We start from the raw sequence: 24,214 nt of genomic DNA, 5'->3' as shown, positions 1-24,214 counted from the left end.
TGTCCTCCAGCTTCGAGAGTGTCACACCGTAGTTCGCTCGTAGTACCTCCTCTGGATCTCTATGGTACATGACCCCCAGGTATCTGATCGGATCCTGTTGCCACTCCAGCGGGAAATCTACAGCAAAGGAGGAGGTGGTGTCAGTGAGGGGTATTATGGAGGATTTGGCCCAATTTATAGCCAGCCCTGAGTGTCCTCCGAACCTGATGTATTCCCTGAGTAGTGAGTTTAGGTGAGTCTCAGGGTCACGGACATAGAGTAACATATCGTCCGCATATAACGATATGTGAAGCGGCCTGGCTATAAAGTGTAACGCCGAGTCTTTGTAGTTCTGCCGTACCAGACAGGCCAGAGGTTCCAGTGCCAGTGCGAATAATAGAGGCGAGAGCGGGCAGCCTTGCCTCGTCCCTCGCTCAATTGCAAATTGATCCGAAACATAGCCATTGATTCTGATCCTGGCACACGGCTTTGTATAAAGCAAGGAGACCCATTGCACAAACCTTTTAGGGAACCCCATTCTATTCAGGACGGTGATCATATATCGCCACTCAATGGAGTCGAACGCTTTTGCAGCGTCGAGCAGAACCGCCACCGCTTTGACCGAGGGTTGAAGGTAGTGCGAGAGTGCAAACAGGGATCTAGTGTTATGCGTGGTTGATCTAGAGGGCACGAAGCTGGACTGGTCTGGCAGGACCAGACTGGTCATCAGGGGAGACAGCCGCTTCGCTATAAGTTTCGCAAGGATTTTTGAGTCTACATTTATCAATGAGAGTGGCCTGTACGAGTCACACTCCTCCGGATCTTTAGACGGTTTGAGGAGAGCTATGATCATGGCTTCGCGTAACGTGGGGGGGAGCAACGCTTTTTCAAATGAGGTGCCGTACATGTCCACCAAATGTGGCGCGACAATGTCCGCATACTGTTTATAAAATTCCGAGGTATTCCCATCAGGGCCTGGCGCCTTACCATTCGGCAGCGATCCTATCACCTCAGTCACCTCCTCTGCCGTGATGGGCCTAGCCAAGTACTCCCTATGCGCATCTGACAGCCAGCCAATCGCCACATCGTGCAAGTAGTCACACGTGTCGGCTGCTGGGGCTGTGGGTTGTGACTGGTAGAGTGACCCAAAGGAATCCACAAAGCATTTCAATATATCCGCGGCATGTGTTTGCGGTACACCCTCCCTGGACTTAACCCTGAGTATTGCTGTCGGACCACAGCCCTCAGATTTTCCGAGCCAATACAGCCCCAGGCCTACCCCCCTCTCCAAAGGTTCTAGCCACATAAGTGCGATTCAGGTACTTCATTTCGGACTCAAGAAAGTCCGCGTGTTCAGTGTGTACTTCGCGCAGTTTAGACAAATGGGAGACATCCTGAGTGGCCTCATACAGGGACTCCAGGTCCCTCATCTGCTGCTCGCATCTGCGTATTTGGTCCCTGATATCCTTAAGGACCCCTATAGTGGTGCTAATGCAGACCCCCCTGATCGTGGCTTTGAATGCCTCCCAAAGGAGGCACGAGTCGTCTGTCGTCGGAGCATTGATTTCAAAATAGTCCTTTATCGCTTTTTTAATGGTGTCGGCATATACCGTGTCCGTGAGGGCACGTGAATTAAAGCGCCATTGAAAAGGAGGGGGTGTGTATCGTGGGATTTCCAATTGCAGCAGGACGGGGTTGTGGTCCGATAGTGTGCGGGGCAGCACCTGCAGGTGATGAACCCATAGCGCCAGGTCTTTGGTGCCCAGCCAGTAATCCAGCCTGGACCAGCTGTTGTGTGAAGCTGTTATGTGCGTGGCCCCAGATGCGTCAGTGTGTTTCAGCCTCCAGAGATCCGCCAACCCCAGGTCTTTCATCATGTGACCCACCATTAGGCGCGATTGCTTGTGTTGTTCCAAGGAATTAGATGAGCGGTCCAAGCCGTCACGCAGGGTCATGTTCCAGTCACCACCACATAATATGTGTGTGCTATTATGTTTTTGCAAGTGGTCCCAGACTTCTCGAAAGAAGTCCGGTGCGTCCGTGTTGGGACCATAAACATTCAACAACGTCACTCGTTGGCTCCTCAGTGTGCCCGATACCAACACAAACCTACCAGATGGGTCTTGTGTAACATGTTGAGTCTCAAAGCCCACCCCTCGCTTTATCAATATGATCACCCCTCTTGAGTAGGAAGAATATGAGGCCCTGTAGACTGCCTCCGCCCACCTCGACCCCAAGTGAGCGTGTGTGTGCGGCGCTAGGTGTGATTCCTGTAGGAACGCTATGTCTACATTCCATCTCGCCAGGCTGGCGAAGACCTGTCTGATTTTACGAGGTTGTGAGAACCCTCTAATGTTCCAAGTAAGAATGTTCAAGCTTCTCCTACCCGTATCCCTCGAACCCATCAAAATTGATTAATACAGTACATGACAGTGTCACCCATGTCAACTGTGTAGGATTTGCCAGATTCTCCCCAGCAGGAAGCCCAAACTGTACAGCGGCAGGCAGAACCAACGGGGAACAAAAAAGGAGAGATATATCGTACTCTGTCGGTCTTTGCATACACTTAAACAACCCCCCACCCCTTATCCCACCCACTCCAGCAACCCCAACCTGCCGAAGCCTTACCCTTTCAGTGCACCATTCCCTTGAACTCATAACCATAACTACAGTGCCCAAATCGAAACTCTTAGTGGGTTATACCCTCCCGGAGGTCCGCCAGGAGCACAACTCTCCACCCGAGAGATGGGTGCGGGCGATGCTAGATAAACTGTATGGTACGCAATTTAAGTGATCATCCACCGCCACCCCCACCGCCCCCCGATAACACATCAACAGCGTTGCAAAAATAATGACATGCCTGGTGCAGTACTATCTCACCTTAACTCCATTATTCAAACAGCAAATAACATATCCCTCAGCCCTCCCGATGTGCTGTTCGCCTCATACAGCACATCTGAAACATCAACGGTAGCATTTGATCGAGGCGTGTAAAAGGGAGTGCGTAGTAGGCAGCTTACATTCCACATGGTCCAGTGGCCCACACGGAGTGAGCCGGCCCTCACAGGTCAAACCGCCAAATGGCGCCATTGCTGCCCGCCACTATTAGCCAGTATAGCACGAGGGAGGGGCTGGCAGCGCGGGGCAGCCACAATCCATAGTCAATGTGAACCCTTCACAGCCGAACAGCAGTCACATTGCCCCAGCAGGTCCCATCCATCCAGATATGCAGTCATAGCTGCACTGGCAACACGAGTCTTTTCTCAGGAGATCAGCGCCATGTTGGTCCCACCAGTGCAGACAATAGCGGCCATGCTATAACGTATGTAAGCAAACAGTACAAGCATGCCCAGTAGTCCGAGCGCCCCATATAGTAAATTTGCAAACTTCAGTCTTAGTAGTGATTGAGGCGTGTAGGAGCTGATGCATGGTTGTCATCCCACCTTTCACAAGGTCCAGTAACCCATAGTGCATCGAGGCCACATGGCCACCTCACGTTAACGCTTACGAGAATAAGCTACAGCAGTCAATGCGGAGGATGGGAACTGCTCCGCCTGTTACAAGCCAGTAAAATGGCGCCAAAACGACCCGCCATTATCAGCCAGCTTAGTGTGAGGGGGGGCATGGTAGCGTGGGGCAGCCACAAGCCATAGTCAATATTTACACTAAACAGATAAGCCACAGTCCCGGCCGCCCCATCACATGCCTACCACCCAGTTATCCAGACAGTGCGGCACTATTTCCACAGCACAGCACGCAGGAGGTCGGCGCCATGTTCTCCAACCGGTGCAGACACCAGCGGCCAAGTATTAACTGACACAATCGATCAGTACAACACAACTCACCACTGGTCGGCTTGGAATCAATCCAGCGGCTTCAGTCCGAGTCCCGGCGCTGTTCATTTTGCGATCTGTCTTTCATCTCGCGTTGCACCTTTTTAATAAAGTCTTGTGCCGCCTTCGGTGACGTCAATACAATCGCTTTCTCCTGCCACACCACCCGGAGTCGCGCTGGATACAACATTGAGTACACAATATTCAGGTCTCGCAGTTTGGCCTTCACGGTGTTGTATTCCTTCCGGGCCTGCTGGACCGCAACCGTGTGGTCTGGATAGAACTCCAGGGAGTTACCTTGATGTTGGATTTTCCCCTTTTCCCTCGCAAGTCGAAGGATCGTGTCCCTGTCGCGGTAATTGAGGATCCGCGCCACTATAGGTCTCGGAGTGGCGCCTGGCGGCGGTTTCGGGGCCAGTGACCTATGTGCACGCTCCACGATGAAAAGTGGCGATAAGGCCTCCGCACCAAATAGATGTTTGCACAGGGATTCAACGTAGTTCTCCATTCGCCCCGTGTTGGTGGTCTCCGGCAGGCCTGTAATGCGTATGTTATTGCGCCTCGAGCGCGCTTCCAAGTCCTCCTCCTTCGCTTTGATCACCTCCAGGAGGCGTTCAATACCTGCGCACTTGGAAGTGGAGGCCCGTGCTTCGTCCTCAACCGCGGAGATTCTGGTTTCGGCCTCATCCAGACGCTCGCCATGCTTCTCCTGCCGCGCTGCCATGCCATCCATTCTGCAAGTTAGATTGTCCAGCTTGCCATTTATATCCTGCAAGTTGGACTGTATCGCTAACAGGATCTTCTCTATGTTGTTGTTGGCCGCAGGCCCAGCAGTATCGCTACCTTCCACCACATCGTCCGTGGGTTTCGCCGGCTTTCTGTTCTCAAATGAGTTTCGGCTGTTGCTTATCTGGCTTACCCATGTTGCCGGTTGGAGATGCTGTCTTCCTGCTAGCGGGCCCAGGTGCCCTCGTGACTCTAGCTGGGGTCGCCGTGTTGTATCGCACAGGGCGTATCGCAGCCGCACTCGGTACTTTCTCCAGGTTGGGAAGGGGGCACCACCTCCAGCCACCTGACCACGTGGGTATGGGGGAGATCGCCTGCAGTCCTCACACGCAGCCGTGCAGTGTAGTATAGTCAGCGACCTGGTTGTGCCAGTGCAGGTTGAGCGATGGACTGTGGAATGCTGGTGAGCTGGTTATGGCCCGGGCCTCACTGTCTCTGGGGTCATGGGCATTCGGTGTGTGTCCTCACCTCCTCGCGCTGAACAGCCGCCACAGCACAGCCTGTGCCACAGGTACCACAAGCGCTCCAGGTCAGCAGTGCTACAGGCCTCTGAGAGCGCAGTGGTTATGCCGGCAATTCAGCAATCCTGGGACTGTTGCTTGTCTACCGGCGAGACGGCTATAGTCCCCTCACGTCGGTACCGGCCGCCGCCATCTTGTCAGGCACCCAGTCCGGCGCATTTACAGCAGTACATGGCCCTCCGCAGTGACAAGGGGCGAGATGCGGACACCGGAAGGGACAGGGAACAGGTCTCTACCCCCGCAGCGGTATCGTTGGTGTAGGAGGATGGTTCCGTGTCGTCGGCCCCTCACTGACCGTGCGTTTGTCCTTCGGCGGCGGCCATCTTGTCAGGCAGTCAACGCGCCAAGGCACTGCACGCAGAGAAAACTCCTCAAAACACGGTATCCGAAGTGCGCTTCAGATCTCGGACATAGCAGCACATCTTCCCACACCTGCCGATGTGTTTGGATGGCGGGTAACGGGGGCGAGAACGGCAAGAGATCACATATTTGCCGATCGCCCGGCGGAGCTGCAGCTCAGGCAGCCATTACGCAGTGCGCCCCCTAGCGCCTCAGCTTTGTGCATTTAAATTCGTTGATTTAGGTACCATTAACCAGTTTTGTTTTGACACTTCAACAAATGAGGAAATTGATGGGACCTGGGTACTTATTTTTCAAAATGTACTAAATGCTATCAATCAGTCAATCAATTTGTAAAGTGCAGTACTTTGGCCCCTAGGGGTATCTGGGTGCTGAGACTGCCATGTCTCCATCGAAGAGCCAGGTCTTTAGTTTCTTTCTGAAGTCTGCCAGAGATGGAGCTGTTCGAAGGTGGAGGGGCAAGTTGTTTCAGGTCTTGGCAGCAATGTAGGAGAAGGAGCGGCCTTGATGTGTCTGTGATGGATGAGGGGCTTGTGTGCAAGGTCGAGTGAGGCGGAGTAGAGGTGTCTTGCAGGCAGATGGAATTTCAGACTATAGTTGATGTAGGATGGTACTTGATTGTGTAGAGCTTTGTATGCATGTGTGAGCATCTTGTACTGGCATCTCTTCTGGATGGGGTGCCAGTGGTGGTGTCTGAGGTGGGGGGAGGGGACGGGAGTGATGTGGGTCCGTTTGGTCCAGGATGAGTCTGGCTGCGATATTTGTATGGTCTGGAGTCTTCTGAGGAGCTGGGTGGAATCCGGCATAGACCGTGTTGCTGAAGTCGAGACGGCTGGGGACTAGGGCCTTGGTGACGGTCTTTCTTGTGTTGATTGGGATTCATCTGAAGATACTACGGTGCACGTGGAGGGAATAGAAGCATGAGGAGGCTACTGCTTTGACTTGTTGTTTCATGGTTAGTTGGCTGTCTAGGATGATGCATGGTTGCATGCATGGTCTGTTGGTATGGGTGTTGGTCCAAGTTCTGCTGGCCACCAGCTTTAGTCCCATGGGGAGGTGTTCTTCAGAAGTAACTTCAGGTTCGAGGCATATAAGCTTCTGATAGTACACTTTGCATAGATCGCCATCTGGTGTTGGGCTAGGATGCTTGCACATTGTTGTCTTGGAAGAAGTCTTTTGTGGTCACAAGATAGGTGACTGCTCCCTTGGATGATAGTGCACATGTGTATCGACTCCATCTTCAGATAGTTTTTTTCCGCCATTGGGTTCGGATGTAACTTCTGCGATCAGGTTCGGCACCATATTCTCCAAATCTTTTCGACGCGCAAAACCATCATAGACTCGACGGTATTGATTTTTATCGCGTGATCTTCGACGTGCTCCTCAAATACTCTATTCCGGTCGTCGACGCGGGCCGCTGGGCCTATCGACTATCTTCGGGCCTACGGCTCATGGAAAGGACTCAATTTAAAAAATGCCCCCAGTGTGGAGCTGAATTTCTACACAGTGACCACCACAAGGTCTGTAACCTGTGTCTCTCGCCTGAGCACGACGAGAACAATTGCCAGGCCTGCTCCTCCTTAGATCCAAAAAGACCATCCATGATCGCCAGGCCCGACGACACAGCCTGGTGCAGCAAGCAGCTCTGGCGGACATCTTTGATAAAGGCCCCAATGTTCCGGAAGAGGACTCTGAGGATCTGCAAATCGTGTCCGAAGCAGACAACTCCGACTCAGACCATCCCTTAACTCCAGGTCAACGAGTGAGTACAGCTGCCCCTGCCCCAATCCCACATCCAAAAAAGAAGGCCCTGGTCAAGACTTTGCCAGCTGGCCCCAGTCGTGACCAAAAATATGCTTCAAAAGCCCCACCCTCGGGCTCTGCTCTGAATATAAAAGACAAGCCTTCCGGTAGCTTGGTACTGAGCAACCCACATATCACTGTCCCACAAGCGCCATCTGCACTGAAGCAACCTACTCCCAAAAAGACCTTGACACCGACCACCCCCGTGCCGAAGGAATATGTTATGTTATGTTAAATTTGTTTATATAGCGCAACAGGGCGTCCCAGCGCTTGCAGACAGGCCAAGAGGCAGAGCAGGGGGCAATGAAGTGACAATTTAACCCGAAACAGGAGTGCTGGTCGTCCTAAATGGAGGCGAACAGCCAAGTTTTAATTTGTTTCCGAAAGAGTCGATGGTCCTGTGTGGCGCGTACCTCTGGGGGGGATGGAGTTCCAGAGAAGCGGGGCCATGGACTTAAATGACCGGCCGCCTGCTCTGCTCTTGCGTACCCTAATGGTGCATGCAAGGTGGAGGTCTGCAGAGCGTAAGGCACGTGTGGGGAAAAGGCATCAGATCCGAAACCAAAACATTTGGAACCGAAAAAGATTTCCGCCGCCACATCGAAACCAAAGGACCCGAAAACACCCTCCAAGTCTCTGGAGCAGAAATCTAAACCCCACTCAGAACCGAAAAAATCGGCGCCAAAAGCATCTACAGAAGAGGAAGAACTTTTTCGACCTGATCCTATCGATCCAAAACAAAAAATAATCCATATAGACCCTAAAACAGGACATGTGTCTACTGTTCCACACAACAAAAGGAAATTGGACACCCCAGGCATTCCTGCAGTGCCTGTAAAGAAGAAGAACTGTGCGACTTCACCTTTGTAACCCTCTTCTCCTGTTCTTCCTTCTAAGTCTGGCTCTCCTATACTTCCACCAAACTCACCACTGAATTAGGGGATAGGGGACACAACACTGACCCTTTTGATGATCCTGATAACGATGCAGACGTACCACAGGATGTTTGGGATGATTATGATGACCCAGTAGATCCTCCAGACCTCCCTAACCCTCCTGCAGATCCAACAAAGTCATCTCCCCCAGATGACAATATTGGTTTTAACCAGCTTGTAAATGGTATGGCTCAATACCATGGTGTCCCAATGCATTCCGACCCCCACAGAGGAGGATTTTCTACTAGACACCTTTTGAACAGTCACTAAAAACTGTTCAAACACTGGTAATGTTAAAAGGGGTCATTAAACAAGCCCCTGACTTATTCAAGGAACCTGTTAGGACTAGAATTCTAAATCTAAGGATTGACAAAAAATATAAACCTGCTTCCAGTGATCCCGCCTACATCAAAGGACAGCTCCCTTTAGATTCCTTGATGGTAACTAACGCTAGAAAACATGCCAACTCTCAAACCTCCGGTGATACGCCACCTCCAGCCAAGGAGTCTAAACTATTAGATGCTTCTGGCAAACGAGTGGCTGCCTAAGCTGCTAATAACTGGCGAATAGCCAACACACAAGCATTACTTGCTAGGTATGAAAGGGCTCACTATGACCAACTAGAATCCCTATTGCAACATTTACCTGATCAATATAAGACCCAAGGCCAATGATTTAATTCAGGAGGGGAAGTTAATAACTAACGCATCAATCAAATGTGCCCTTGATGCAGCAGACACCGCCTCTAGAGCCATTAACACTAGGGTGTTACTCATACGACATGCCTGGTTGCGAATCTCTGGCTTCAAACAGGAGGTATAAACAACTATCCTCAATCAGCCGTTCAATCAGCAATAGCTTTTTGGACCAGCTGTAGACACCGCTCTTGAAAAAATAAGGACACAGAGACTGCTAAATCCATGGGAGCATTGCAATCTCCATCCCCACGTGGTTTCTTTCGGCGCTCCTTCTATAGTGGAGCATCCAAAAACATCAATACAGACAATGCTTCATACAAAAACACCACACAAACATCCCCCAACAGGGGATATTTTAGAGGTGGATACAGGTGAAACAGCAAGGGGAGAGGCCAAGGTAATTATTATTATTTAAAATTTTATAAAGCGCATAGCTGCCTCATTGATGAGGCGTCCCAGCGCTACGGTAATAACACTCCCAGCGGTAATAATACTTGCTCCTCCCCCAGTAATAAGCAGCAACTTCCCTCCACTCCCTCCAGACCTTTGAACTCCAGTTGGAGGGAGACTATCACATTTCCTACCTGTCTGCAATTCCATCACTACAGACAAGTGGGTAAGACAAATTATCCAATATGGTTACTGCCTGGAATTTACTACTACTCCACCCAACATACTACCCAAACAACGCTCAATGTCTGGGGAACATCTAACACTCCTCAAACAAGAGCTTCTTTTACTGCTTCAAAAACATGCAATAGAACCAGTTCCCATACAACATCAGGGAACAAGGGTTTACTCCCTCTATTGCCTAATCCCCAAAAAGACGGGACCCTAAGGCCAATACTGTACCTCAGACCTCTCAATTTCTACAAACAATCAGATCATTTTCACATGATCCCTCTACAGCAGGTTCTTCTGCTGCTTCAACAAGGCAACTTCCTTGCCACACTAGATCTCAAGGACTTTTACTTCCACATTCCCATACACCCTGCTCACAGAAAATACCTAAGGTTCACAGTGGACGGCCAGCACTATCAGTTCAAAGTCCTTCCATTTGGGGTGACCACAGCACCCAGGGTGTTCACAAAGTGCCTTGCAGTAGTAGTAGCAGCACACTTGAGAAGACACCAAATTCATGTATTTCCATACCTGGACGATTGGCTGATAAAAGCCAACTCATACATCCAGTGTGTTTACCACACTTATCAAACAATTCAACTGTTACACAACTTGGAGTTTACACTAAACTACACCAAGTCACACCTTCAACCCTCCCACATACATCAGTATCTAGGAGCAACAATAGACACTTGCAAGCTCTAGCATACCCCAATCCAGGCAGGATAGCCAGCATGCAAACCCTCATCAACAGGTTTCAGCCTCAACACTCTCTCCAGCACGATTGTTTATGCAGCTCATAGGAATGTTGGCCTCTTGCATTTTCATCGTACCTCACGCAAAACTTCAGATGCACCCTTTACAAGAATGTTTGGCACATCAGTGGAACCAGGCTCAAGGACAACTTGCAGATCTGGTGTTGGTGGACAGCCGAACACATCGCTCTCTGCAGTGGTGGAACATACAAAACCCGTCCAAAGGACGGCCGTTCCTAGAGCCGGTTCCACAGATAGTGCTAACAGACGCATCACTCACGGTCTGGAAAGCTCCTCTCCTAAACCATACAATTCAGGGCAGGTGGACCACCCAACAAATACTGCTCCAAATCAGTCACCTAGAACTACTAGCAATATTTCTAGCCTTAAAGTCATTCCAAGTACATCTTCTCAACAAGACTGCCTTAGTCCGGACAGACAATATGACATACATACAAAAGCAAGGAGGAACACATTGTCTGCAGCTCTCTCGCCTAGCGCAAAGCATATGCAGATGGGCCATTCCACAAAACATATATCTTCTGGAGGAACATCTTCCAGGAGTAAGCAATCGGATAGCGGATCTGTTAAGTCGTCAGACTCAACAAATACTCAAATGGGAACTTCATCCACAAGTTCTTCAACCTTTCTTCCAAATGTGGGGCCAACCAGACATAGATCTGTTCGCCACACACGCAAACGTAAAATGCCCAACCTTCACCGCCAGGTTTCCACACACGCTGACCAAGTGCAATGCGATATGGATGAGCTGGTCAGGCAGATTTGCTTACGCTTTTCCGCCACTCCCACTCATTCCACTAGTAATATGCAAGCTCAAGCAACAGTGAATGATCCTAGTTGCTCCCACATGGGCACGGCAACCATGGTTCACAGCACTACGGGAACTATCACTAGTCCCTCATCAAAAATTACAGCTCTCCCAAAAGCTGCTGACGCAGAACTATGGAGAAATAAGGCACCCAGATCCAGCGCAACTGAATCTAGCGATCTGGCTCCTGAAGTCTTAGAGTTTGGTTACCTGAACCTCCCACCGGACTGTAGGAGTATTATTAAAGAAGCCAAACGTCCCACTTCTGAAGCTTGCTATGCAACCAAATGGAAAAGATTTGTTATTTACTGCAAAAACAACTAAATTGAGCCATTAGATGCTTCAATACAAAACATTATTTGCTCCATCTACAAAGATGCAATCTTGCATACTCATCAATCAGATTACATCTACCTGCCCTTGCCGCCTACTTACAAAACAGACAACATTTGTCATTGTTTCGAGTAGCTGCTATCAAAGCCTTCATGGAAGGCCTTAAAAGGATAATTCCACCCAGACTGCCACCTAAACATTGTTCTTACTAGGCTCATGGGTCCCCCCATTTGAGCCTTTACGTAAATGCGAATTACAATTCCTTACATGGAAAGTAGCATTCCTTGTCGCAATCACATCTCTTAGGAGAGAAAGCGAGACGAGATCCAGGCTTAAACCAAACAAGAACCCTTTTTACAAATAAAACCAAATAAAGGTTTCTTAGAACAAATCCAAAATTTCCTCCCAAGGTAATTTCTGCTTTCCATCTTAATCAATCAATAGAGTTACCAGTGTTTTTCCAAAACCCTGATTCCGTAGCAAAAACAGCTCTTCACATGCTCTACATCAGAAGAGTTTTGCTTTATTACATAGACAGAACTAAACCCTTTAGAAAAACAAAACAACTGTTCGTAGCTTTCTCTCCACCTCATTAAGGCAACCCCAGCTCCAAAACAGGAACTGCCAGGTGGATAGTCAAATGTATTCAAATGTGCTACCAAAAAGCAAAACACTCAAACTAAGGGCTTCCATGGCATTCTTAGGGAACATTCCCGTAGACATTTGTGAGTCGATGCCCATGCGCACTTTTATCCAAGGGAGGAGTCACCTATCTCGTGACCACCAAAGACTTCTTCCAAGACAACAACAAGATGCAAGCATCCGAGCCCAATACCAGATGGCGATCTATGCAAATGTACTACTATGCAGCTCTACATGCCAAGAACAAATGCATACTGGTAAGTAGTATTTTCCTTTTGTCAGAGTTGAGTTTGAGGCAGTTATGTCTCATCCATTTGGCTACGTTGGTTATGGCATTGCCGAAGTTGGTTTTGGTGTTTGAGGAGTCCTCTGTGATTGAGAGGATTAGTTGAGTGTCATCTGCGTAGGAGAAACAAATTGAATATATCCTGCCTGATCTTATTTTCCCCTTTATGCTACAGATAATATTGTGCTTTAGTTATGAAGTGGTTCGTCCTTTTGTAACATTATTTCTTCTTGTATGCTTACATAGAAAGTAAAAGAAAACGTTGAAGATTAAGTATTGATTTTTATTCTTAAATTAATGTATAGATGTCACGCCCCAACACAAAGCAAGTGAATGACCATGTGCTTTGGGGTTTCAATTGTGTGTGTCAAGTTTAATTGGCAGCAACTGCTTTTGTGTTCAGGTTAATATTTTCCCACTCCAAGATCAAGATTTTTTAAATGCAATGTTTTCCATTAGAGTCCTATCTTCTAATTAGTCCTGTATGTTCATGTGACTGAACCATACAAGCAAAAGACCACAACTTTGCCATGTGATTTATTTATTGTTAAAAGACTATGAATAAAATGTGTTTATCTGTCCCATTTAGAGCAATGTGTTTATGTATTATGGGCTGTCCAACTTTTACCAAAATCATCGTCGTTATGTTAAATCTCGAGATGACAGCCAACTAAATGGAGACAAAACATCATTATTGGTAAGTAAATATTGAATTAGTGGGTGTGGGTCCCTAATCTTGGAATCATTTCTGTTTGCAGCAATTTATGTCTTTCCTTAGTTTAGTGATGGCTGTCTGTGTAAAGGCGACATCCTATCTGTTTACACCTTTTGTACCGTAATGTTCTCTCATGAGCAGTGTTCAACTCCATTCAATATTCATTTGCTGTACTGCATGTTTAATAGAAATGTGAAAATAAGCTCATTCCTGTGTCTTCCACTACTAAAACCCAACCAATCTCACCTTTATAATGTGAAACCTTTTTCTTGCCTCCTTCGCCATACATCCCTCTTTATTGTGTCCGGTGAACTTGTGCTCAGAGTATCCTGCTACCTTTACAATATGTGTACATTTTATCCAGTCTTCCATCACTTACTACTCCTTTTCCATCACAGTGTAACCAAATATAATACTGACTCTCGTCTCTAGGCTCTCAAATTTACAGTCCAAATGTCTATTCTTGTAATTTCCTATTTTGTTCATCTCATGAAAACACTTCCAAAATATAATCACTTTTAGTGCTCTCTCCTCTGGGCCAGGTTGAACCTGGAACTCACATTTTGTTACCGTCCGATTTCCTCCTTTTCCTTATAAAATCCGTGTTCGAGGCATGTGTGCTGTAGATACACATGCTTTGCCATCTAGTGTTGGTTTCGGATGTTTGCAAGTTAGTTTTCTTCTAAGAAGTCTTTCCAGTCACGAGGTAAGGTGACTCATCCTTTCGGTGATATTGCGCATGGGCGTCAACTCCATTATTAGATTGTTTTCTTTCCGCCATCGGTTTCGGACGTGGTTTGCTACACTCCGGTTCGAAACCGTCCTTTGGGTTCCCCTCGTGCGCAATCCACTGTACCCTCGATGGTATTATCGTGCTCGTTTTTACTATTTTTCATGCATCGAATTGACCGGAAGACTCCATCTTCGGTCGAAGACATTGTGGGCGACTTTCGGCTCTAGCCACGTCGGTTGACTTCTACTCCCTTCCGTACTAGCCAGCTTTCTGCTGATGAAGCAGAATCCATTTCAATTTTGTCCTCTGTGCCAATTCCAAGTACCCTTACACCAACCTGCATAAAGTCTGCAACTTGTGCCTCTCACAGGAGCAGAAAGAAGAAGATTGTGAGGGTTGGCGGGCATTCCGATTGAAAATAACTCTCTGCAGGATCGATGAAGAGACATGCAGTGACAACAAATACACCATACTCCGTATATCTTCGGAGTAGAATCCGAACACGAAAAGGTAGAAACGTCAGCAGCGGAGGAGGAGGAAAGATTCTCTATCCCAGAATCGGATTCCAAAATAGAGTTGGAGTCCGAAGACGTTCCACCCGGACAGGGAACCGTGAGTACTTTAGCCCCTCTACCCTCCAAACTTTCTTCGATCAAACAAAAGGCTTCGGGACCGCCTTTGGGCAATGGTCGGCACAGAGACTATGTTTCCAATGGCCCGCCATCGGGCATGGCACTAAAACAACGATTCAAGCCTTCCGGCTCGGGACCGAGTCGAGGAAAGCAGTCTTTGGAACCAAAACCTTCCTCTCCAAAAGACCAGTCCAGTTTGGAATTGAAACCTTCCACTCCGAAGGACATAAAAGACGAGTACAGATCGGCACCGAAACCTTTGGTGATGAAATCGAAAGATGCCCTTCCAAAGCCTCCAGAACCGATCCTAGAACTTATGAAAGAAAAGCTAGACCCTAAGCAGACAAAACTTTACATCAATCCAGACACTGGACATATTTTGGCAAAAACACCTTCCAAAAGGAAAGTTTGCTCAGAGGACACTATCTATAAGATTCCCCTCAAGAAAAAGAATGACCTGGCTACAAGCCCTATTTACCCTAATTATCAATACCCATGGGATAACTATAATATTGATCTACCCATGAATAATGATCCAGATCTATATTCTGCGAAGCAATCACCCCCAGATGATGATGTAGCTTATCAAGAGCTGATTTCAAGAGCAGCAGCTTACCATGGGGTTAAATTATACGAAGAGTCTTTAGAAATAGGGTTTTTATTTGACACACTAGGTTCTACACATAGGACGAGTCAGTCTACCTATGTTTTAAGGTTTTATGACGCATGCCGATGACCTCTTTAACCCCTTTGCTGTGGGGGTTAATCCCCCGCTGTGCTGGGGTGGAAGGGGGCGCACACAGCTCCTGCATGCTCATGACGAGCTCGTCATGAGGCACGGCGCTCCTGTGCTCATGACGATCTCAGCTCGTCACAGGAGCATTACCTGCCGTGGTACGCTCAGCACAGCAGGGGAATTATCCCCGCATGCGAGCGTTCCAAGGCTCATGACGAGCCGAGCTCGTCATGAGCACCGGAGCGCCGTGGCTCATGTCGAGCTCAGCTCGTCATGAGCCTCGAAGAGGTTAAAGACCCTGTTCGGGCCTGCATATTGACACCTAGGGTTGACAAAAAATATACACCTCCATCATCTGATCCCATTTTTATTAAGAGGCAATTACCTTTAGACTCACTAGTAGTCTCTATTGCTCATAAGAGAGTAAATTCACAAACATCTGCAGATGCACTACCCCCAGACAAAGAGTCTAAACTGATAGATGCATCTGGTAAAAGAGTAGCTGCTAAGCCACTAACCACTTGCCTATTGCCAAATACGCAGGGCCTACTAGCCAGGTATGATAGAGCCCACGGGGACGAAATGGAAGATCTAATTCAACACCTCCCATAGGAGCATAAGAAAAGAGCACATTCCGGTTCACCCAGCACATTGCTAATATCTCAGATTTGTCATTGCTGGAAAACAGATCAGTTCATAGTACTTCCATTAGGAATAACTACTGCTCCCAGAGTGTTCACAAAATGTCTAGCAGTAGTGGCAGCTCATCTCAGAAGACAATAGACTCCTGTCTTCCCGTACCTAGTCGATTGGATCGTCAAACCCAGCACACACCACAAGTGTTTGCAACACACTCAGACTACATTAAACGTACTCTACCAATTGGGGTTTACAATCAATACGCAAAAGTCTCCTCTTCATCCTTCACAAATGCAGTCCTATCTGGGAGTAACTCTAAATACCTCCCAGAGCTTTAGCCTCTCCCAATGCAACCAGAATTCAAAATATCCAAACTCTGTTACTACAGTTTCAGACCAATCAATACTTAGCAGTCAGGACTTTCATGCAACTACCAGGCATGATGGCATCATGCATTGCAATAGTGCCTCATGCAAGATTACACATGCGTCTGCTACAAGAATGCTTAGCACGTCAGTGGAATCAGTCACAGGATCAATTAACAGATCTAGTGCTGGTAGACAGCTGAACCCATCACTTTCTACAGTGGTGGAACACACAAAACGTATCAAAAGAGCGGCCCTTCATCGACCATGTTCCACAGATCGTGCTAACAGCAGACGCATCTCATACATGTTTGGGTGCCCATCTACAGAACTTGACTATTTTAGGGTCTGTGGGACAATGAGCACAAAAGTCTCCACATCAACTTTCTAGCGCGTCTTGCTGTGTATCTAGCACTCCAAGCTTTTCAGTGTCACCTCATAGGGAAAGTTGTTTTAGTCAGCACGGACAATAGGACAGCTATGTACTATGTACAAAAACAGGGGGCGGGGGGGGAACACTCTATGCAACTATCACGCCTCTCTCAGATCATTTGGCATTGGGCAGTCGATCACCGAATTCATCTTCTGACAGAGCACCTCTCAGGAGTGAACAATCAAATTGCAACCTCCTCAGCAGGATGCAGCAACAAATACATGAGTGGGAACTTCATCACCAGGTTCTCCTTCCATACTTTCTAGAATGGGGATTCCCACAAATCTGTGGTTCCTCATCAAAAGCTGCAGCTCTATTCCAGCCTTCTCACTCAGAGCCATGGCGAAATTAGACACCCAAACCTAGAGTTTGGATACTTAAATTTGCCGCCAGACTGTAAGGCTTTCTTTCTTCTTTAAGAATAGTCAATCACCGGAGCATGTAATGCAACAAAATGGAAAAGATTTGTTGTGTATTGTAACAGCAACAATATTGAACCACTAGATGCCCGTATTCAAAATAACATTGGTTACCTTTTGCATCTACAGCGATCCGGTCTAACCTACACTTACTCCAATATTGGAGCTTTCATAGATTCACATGCCTGCATCATTCCCCGTCGTCGAGACGGGAGTCTCCGGTATATAAAAAAACAATGCTTAGCAGTATAGCAAACTGAAAGAGGCCTATGCCCATTTCTCTTTTGCAACCCATAACACTTGTTATGTAAAAAGGACCAAACTTTTCCCTGAACCAATCCGAGCTCCTCACCCTCTAGAACCCTCCTGAGAGAACCTCTTGCTCCTCAGATTTTCTACCGCACGTTGTGCTAGGGAGCCTCCTTTGAGCTCTGCTCAAACTCTTCAATTCTACTGACTTTGACTGGGATTTGAGGTACTCTCTTTTTCCAGATTTACTTATTTGAAGTTCCTTTTTCTTCTACCATGGCTGACCTGGAGAGTAAAGGATTATTTAGAGCTTGTGCCACCTGCTCTAAAAAAAATACTTTATACAGATGACCCTCATAAAGACTTCATATACTGCCTATATCCAGACCATCAGGCGAAGGATTGTAAGGTACATCGTACCTTCTCAAATAAAACCTTGAAGGATCGTGAGGGAAGACTACTACTTTGGCTTCAGAAGGATAAAGCCAGGAAGGAGATCCTCTCAAGTGATGGTGAGGAGGAGTCCTTTTCGTCTAGGAGATTTAAAAAAAGGAACAGATCTCCTTAGGCTCATACCTCAGGTGAAAGACCCGAGAGTGCCCATAAAAAGACCGCTCCAGGGTCTTCAGGGCGCAGACCCTCAAAATCTCCTTCAGGCAAAGGTAAGGGGAAGAAGGGTCCTGCTTCAGAGGTGAAACAAGTAAAGAAAACTACCTCAGAGCCTTCAAAATCGACTCCCAGGGTCAAGATTACTATCAAAAAGCCATGCTCCACACCTTCTGAGGAGAAAGAGAAAAAATCTACACCGTCGACGGAAGCGTCGACGAAAAAATGACATCATCGTCGACAAAAGCGGCATAGTCGACGAAGCAGGAGGTAAAGGCTGTTTCTAAGGCTTTATCGCCGTCAACCCTTCCACCGTCGACGACTGTGTCGACGACTGTGTCGACGACGAGCCCTTCGACGACTATGACAACTATGACGACCATGGCTACATTCACATCGGCGACGGGATCGACGACGGCAACGACCACTGGACCGTTGACGATGGCGACGACGATGATGGCGGCTACGACTTATTATTATTATTATTATTATTATTATTAATGAATTTGTATGGCGCAACAGCTATCCGGAGGTTTCCCAGTGCCCTGGACCTCAACTAGGCTAAGGAAGAGTCTGAGGAGTTATTGATGGAACAACCAAGTCTTAATGCCTTTTCGAAATTTTACATAGTTCTGTTCATGACGGAGCGGAAGAGGTAGCGAGTTTCACAGAACAGGAGCCAGCTGAGCAAAGGAGCGACCACCCATCCGAACTCGTTTGAATCTAGGGATCACAAATTTAGGCTGCTTTGACGTGCGAAGATGACGAGTAGGGATTTATAGTTTAACCAGCTCACAGAGATAGCTGGGAGCCTTACCAGTGTTGATTCTGTGCATGAAACAGAGTGCTTTAAATTTAGAGCGGTTTCCAATCTTTAGCCAGTGTAGATCACGTAGGTAGCCTGTAATGTGAGTCATTCTAAGAAGACGATATAACAGTCTGGCTGCAGCATTTTGGATCACTTGCAGTCGACGAGTAACATCTTTATTGGCTCCTAGGTATAAGATGTTCCCGTAGTCCAGCCTTGATACAATAAGGGCTTGGACTACTGTCCTTTGTGCCCCATCTGGTAGCAGCCATAGGATTTTTCTTAGCCACTTTAAAATGGCAAAACATATTGAGGTGGTCTTAACTGATTGTTGTCGCATGGACAGTTGGTCATCAATTATGATGCCCAGATTGCGAACGGACTGCGACGGTTGAGGAGTAGGACCCATTTCAGTCGGCCATTGCAGTGGACCCCAGTGCTCCTTCTGTTCATCAATGATAAGAAGCTCTGTTTTCCTGACGTTTAGCTTCTGTTTATTGGAGTGCATCCATTCAGCGATCTTATGAAGTCCTGTATGGAGGGGTGACACCTCAGACTTGTCATCAGTCGATAAAGAGAAGACAAGCTGGGTGTCGTCCGCGTAGGAAAATATAGTAAGGTCCGCTTCTTCTGCTATAGTTGCCAAAGGACTGATGTAAACATTAAAAAGTAGAGGACTCAAGATAGAGCCTTGAGGCACTCCGTGAGGGGAAACGAGAGGGCTGGAATTATTATTCTCGGAGAAGACCTGGAAAGTGCGATTCGACCGGGGTCGCATGGGATATGGTATCAAAGGCGGCACTCAAGTCAAGTAGTATGAGTGCCACCATGCTACCCTTGTCTAACCTCAGACAAATTGTTTCCGCCACTCCCAGGACTGTAGACTCCGTTGAAATGCCTGCTCTGAACCCGGATTGGGATTGGTGCATGAGATTGTGGGAGTTCACAAAATCTGTTAGTTGATTATTGACATGCTTTCCCCAAATTTTGGAAAATGCAGGAAACAGTGACACAGGGCGAAAGTTGGAAAAAACTTCCGGATCAGCATTCGCTTTCTTCAGAAAGGGTAGAACCATTGCGTGTTTCCATATTTCCGGCACCACTGCTTCGTCAATTGAGGCATTGAGAAGATCCCTTATCCCATTTAAGATCAGAGGATTCAGCTTTTTTAGAATGTGTACAGGGATAGGGTCCTTCGGGGAGCCCGACTTAATGCTGTTTAATATATCCATGAAGGCTGCTGAATCTAGCAGTTGCCAACTGGTAAGTAAATTCCCATAGGGTGCTGCCAGCTCCCTAAAAGGACTAGGAGTAGATGACATTTGAGTGGGTTCAGGGCTCTGTTTTCCGTTTATACTGAATTCGGTATACATTTTCTCGATTCTATCATTAAAATTGTTCGCTAGCTGTTTGCATTGAATTAGATAGTTTAGGGGGTTCTGGTTGGTGTGCTGCACTCGACAATTCTTGTACCACTTTAAAAAGAAGTTTTGGATTATTTTGCACAGCAAGAATGTTATTTTTTGTGTGTTCTGCCCTTGCCGTCTTGCATGATAACTGGTAGACTTTGATGGCTTGCTTGTAAGATAGTTTTACCGCCGGTTCATAATGTTTTCTCCGCTGCCTCTCTAGCACCTTACATCTAGTTTTTTCGGCTTTAAGAATCTCCGAGAATAATGGGGCTGGAGGTCGATGGTACCTCGGTTTGTTATTTAATGGGATAATAGTATCTGCTGCAGCAGTTAACCAGTTATTGATTATGTTCGTATCCGAAATTTTAACTTCTTTTAAGTCTGGTTTTGAATAAAGTAGTTGGGTGTTTAGGAGCTCTTTATTAAGCCTTTTCCAATTTCTGGATCAAATTGCGTTGGCCAGTGATGACTTGTTCCCTACCTGCTTGATCTTAAAACTAACTACGTAATGGTCAGACTAGAATAAAGGTGTATTAGGCTCGCATGTTAAATTATTTACGTTGGAAAAGATAGGATCTAACAAGTGTCCTGCTTTATGCGTGGGACCGGAATTACATAGTGGCAAATTGAGAGCGTCTAGATCTGAAATTAGTGTCAAGCAAGTTTAGCAGTTGTGGTCGTCAAGATGTAAGTTTAGATCTCCTAAAATCAAGTAATTAGTGGCTTCAAGTAGATAAGGAGCAATGAAATCCGGGAGCACAGCCGCCCAGGCTCCTGCTGATCCCGGGGGGCGATAAATCCGCATCCCTGAAAAAGTGAACTGGGGTGAGAGAGCTAATTTAAATAGGCCAGCTTTAGTTATTTAGCGGTAGTTCCTCCCATTTACAAATAAATTCCTTTTTAAAAATAATACCTATGCCTCCACCTATTTTATTCTTACGATTCATCCTGAGGATCGTGTAATTCAAAGGGATTGCAGTAGCTATGTCTGGTCCTGAGCTATCATTAAGCCATGTTTCCGTCGGGAAGATGGCATCAGGTTGGAGGTCACTTATTAAATCGTAGATATCTTCCTTGTGTTTTCGCAGCGATCTACAGTTTATGCTAAAAAATCGATAGTCTTTGGTCGCATTATCCTCTTTGTGCTTCACATAGGAAGTAGGATTATTATGAACCAAAGTATCTGCTCTCGAAAGTTGCAGACTCAAAGAGAGGGAGAAATTACAGCCAGGACAAGGGACAGATGGATTCTCTGGTTTCAGCATCTTACAGTTCTGATGGCAGTTAGGGCGAAGTTTGTTGAGATCTTCGTGGGAGTATCTAAGAGAAAGCGCATTTTGTGCAAGTGCTATTGCCCCTGGTTCAGATCGGTCGCGGACGGGCGCAGATGGGCTTTCCTTTGGCGCGCCGCCAGCGCGTCCGCTGCGTGCGTCCGCTGCGCGTCGTGCTCATGTGCTCTCTAAGTAGTGTGGATGTAAGTAGTCCCGCCCCCTGTCCTCTAACCCAGAAGAGATGTCTTTACCGCCTTCACTCCCTCCACAACAACCGGTAAAGACCCGTGGTGGACCGGGGAGTTGGCGGAATGAACTGCGGGTGTCAGAGGAACATCGTGCAGCGGTAAGTGAGCAAAAAGTATCCAAAGTTAAAACACAATGCGCTCAGAATAAATTGAATTACTTAAAAACAAATTACCATGCCTTTGAAAGCACCTCGAGCAAGTTATTCATTCAGCGCCCGTACCTATGGCTTAGCGCGAGTCGCGAGACTATCTCGTCGACAGGCTCGTCAAATGGTTTTTGGCCTGAAAAGAACAATCACACCAGAAATTACATCTCCAAGTAAAGTGTCTCCATTAGTTCCTTCTCACTTTCTAGAGGAAGAGGACTAAGAGGACGAAGACTCGGAGGATGAGTATGAAGGATTTCAAGATAATCCCAACAACATCAACAATACCACTAGGAGCATCACGAGGAGATCACAAGTGTACCGTCTTCTTTATTGAAGGATCTACAAGACATGTTAGAAGATTATAGGAGAAGATATCCAGTGCCTCAAGCCTCTAAGGAAATTCCAGAGGTTACGCCTAGACCACGCTCTGTACCGGGTATGCCATTGCGAAGGCAGGAGATCTTGCCAGAGCCTCTTCCTAAATCTCCACCACCAAGATCTCAGCAGGATCCAGATACCACGGATGATGACCATGAAGGAGAGATTATGGACCCTAGTAGAGAGTGGGACGATTATCTCATTCCGTCTCCTACACCGAAACCTGTGGATTCTCCACCAGAGGACATTGGTGGGTTTCATAACCTGATGGAAAGGGCCACTAAAAGATTCGCACTTACCATGGTGGAGGATAAAGCTGAATGTTTCTTATGACTTTAAGGAACCCTATCAAAGATCTGTTCGGTCCTTTCCTATTGTAAGTCATATCTGGGAGGAAGGTCTAAAGCTTATGGAAACGCCAGCTACATGGACCCCAGTGCTCGCCAGACTGGACAAAAAAATTAAAGCGCCTGCAGATGCTCCAGTGTCTTTTTTGGGTCATCCCAAACCGGACTCAGTTATTACACAGGCGGCGCAACAGAAATCGAGAAATCCGTCCGCTCCAATTAGGGCACCCCGAGACAGGGAAGGTAGGAGACTGGACAACGCAGGAAAGAGATTTTCCTCAATGTCGGCTCTACTAGTAGAAGCTGCAAATGCCCTGGCCATTCTGGTGAGATATGACAGACAAATGTGGAGCGACCTTTCGCCATAAATTGACCGTGTAACAGAACCAGAGAGAAAAGATCCCAGAAAAATTCTTCAGGAGGGTGAGAGGACTTCAGCAGAAGTCCTTGATTGTGCCATGGATATAGCGACTACAGCATTTAGGTCTCTGGGAGGAGCAGCGGTTCTGTGTAGACAAGGGTGGTTAAGAGCGACGGCTTTTAGACCGGAGGTCCAGAATAAGATCTTAGACCTTCCCTTCAACGGTGAGGATTTATTTGGCAAGCATGTTGATGACACACTACAGAGCATCAAAAAAGATAATGATACTGCTAAAGCATTAGGAACTCTGCAATACAGGAAGGTTCCTTTTCGAGGCTCTAAGGGTAGGGGGCAATCATCTTACAGAGGAGGATATCCGCAAGGAAGATATTCCTCTTCTCCACCTCATCTCAGCCCTACCGTCAACAGTATACACATCGACAATGGGGAGGTTATACAAAATCGACTCCGAAAGAAAAAGGAGGTCGTCGGGGGAAAGACAACACCCGACGACAATGATAACCTTCGAGTTCCGGCTACACCGACTCTACTGAGATCACATGCTCCCCTGGGAGTAAAGATTGCTCATTATTTTCTGAATTGGCAAGAAATAACTACGGACCAATGGGTCCTAAACATTATTCAATTCGGCCACTCTTTAGACGCCTCTTTGTACACCACCGATGCATCAATCCTTTGCATCAAATCCGGAAGGAGATTCGGACAATGCTCCGAAAGGGAGCAATAGAACCGGTCCCGAATTCCCAAAAAGGAAAGGGGTTTCACTCCCGATTTTGTTTCTGGTCTAGAAAAACATCCTCCAATGGTGTCCTATTCTGGGTCTCAGATCCCTAAACACCTATCTCAAAAAGCAATCTTTCAGGATGGTTTCTTTTCAGGACATCCTTCTACTATTGAACCCAGGAGATCATATGACTACTTTAGATCTACAAGATGCGTACTTTCACGTCCCCATCCATCCTTCACACAGACAGTACCTTCGGTTCATGGTAGCTGGAAAACATTACCAATTCAAGGTACTACCATTCGGCCTAAAGTCAGCGCCAAGAGTGTTCACAAAATGCCTGAATCCAGTGGCGGCTGTTTTAAGGAAACAAAAACATCAAATATTTCCTTACCTCGACGACTGGTTAGTCAAGGCACCATCGCAAGCACTAGCCCGAGCGTCAACAAAGGCTTGCATAGACTGGTTTACCACACTAGGTTTGACTCTACACGAGGAAAAATCATCCCTTCGACAAATGAAACTGATTACTTTTTTGGGAGCAATACTGGATACGGAGAGAAACAAGGCGTTTCCCTCCAAAGAAA

General features: G+C 47.1%; 1 protein-coding gene across 1 annotated transcript in view; it reads left to right on the top strand.

Annotated features, from left to right (window-relative positions):
- The window catches only part of TMEM30A (transmembrane protein 30A), a 260,141-nt gene that overhangs the window by 136,249 nt on the left and 99,678 nt on the right, over positions 1-24,214 (top strand). The window contains exon 3 of the mRNA XM_078648076.1: positions 12,971-13,078. Coding sequence (XP_078504202.1) covers positions 12,971-13,078 — 108 coding nt within the window. The remainder of the gene's footprint in view (positions 1-12,970; positions 13,079-24,214) is intronic.

The sequence above is a fragment of the Lissotriton helveticus genome, chromosome 6, assembly GCF_964261635.1.
Source record: "Lissotriton helveticus chromosome 6, aLisHel1.1, whole genome shotgun sequence".
Classification (NCBI taxonomy): domain Eukaryota; kingdom Metazoa; phylum Chordata; class Amphibia; order Caudata; family Salamandridae; genus Lissotriton; species Lissotriton helveticus.
Note: the sequence above shows the minus strand (reverse complement) of the source record. Positions and strands in the feature narration are given on the sequence as shown.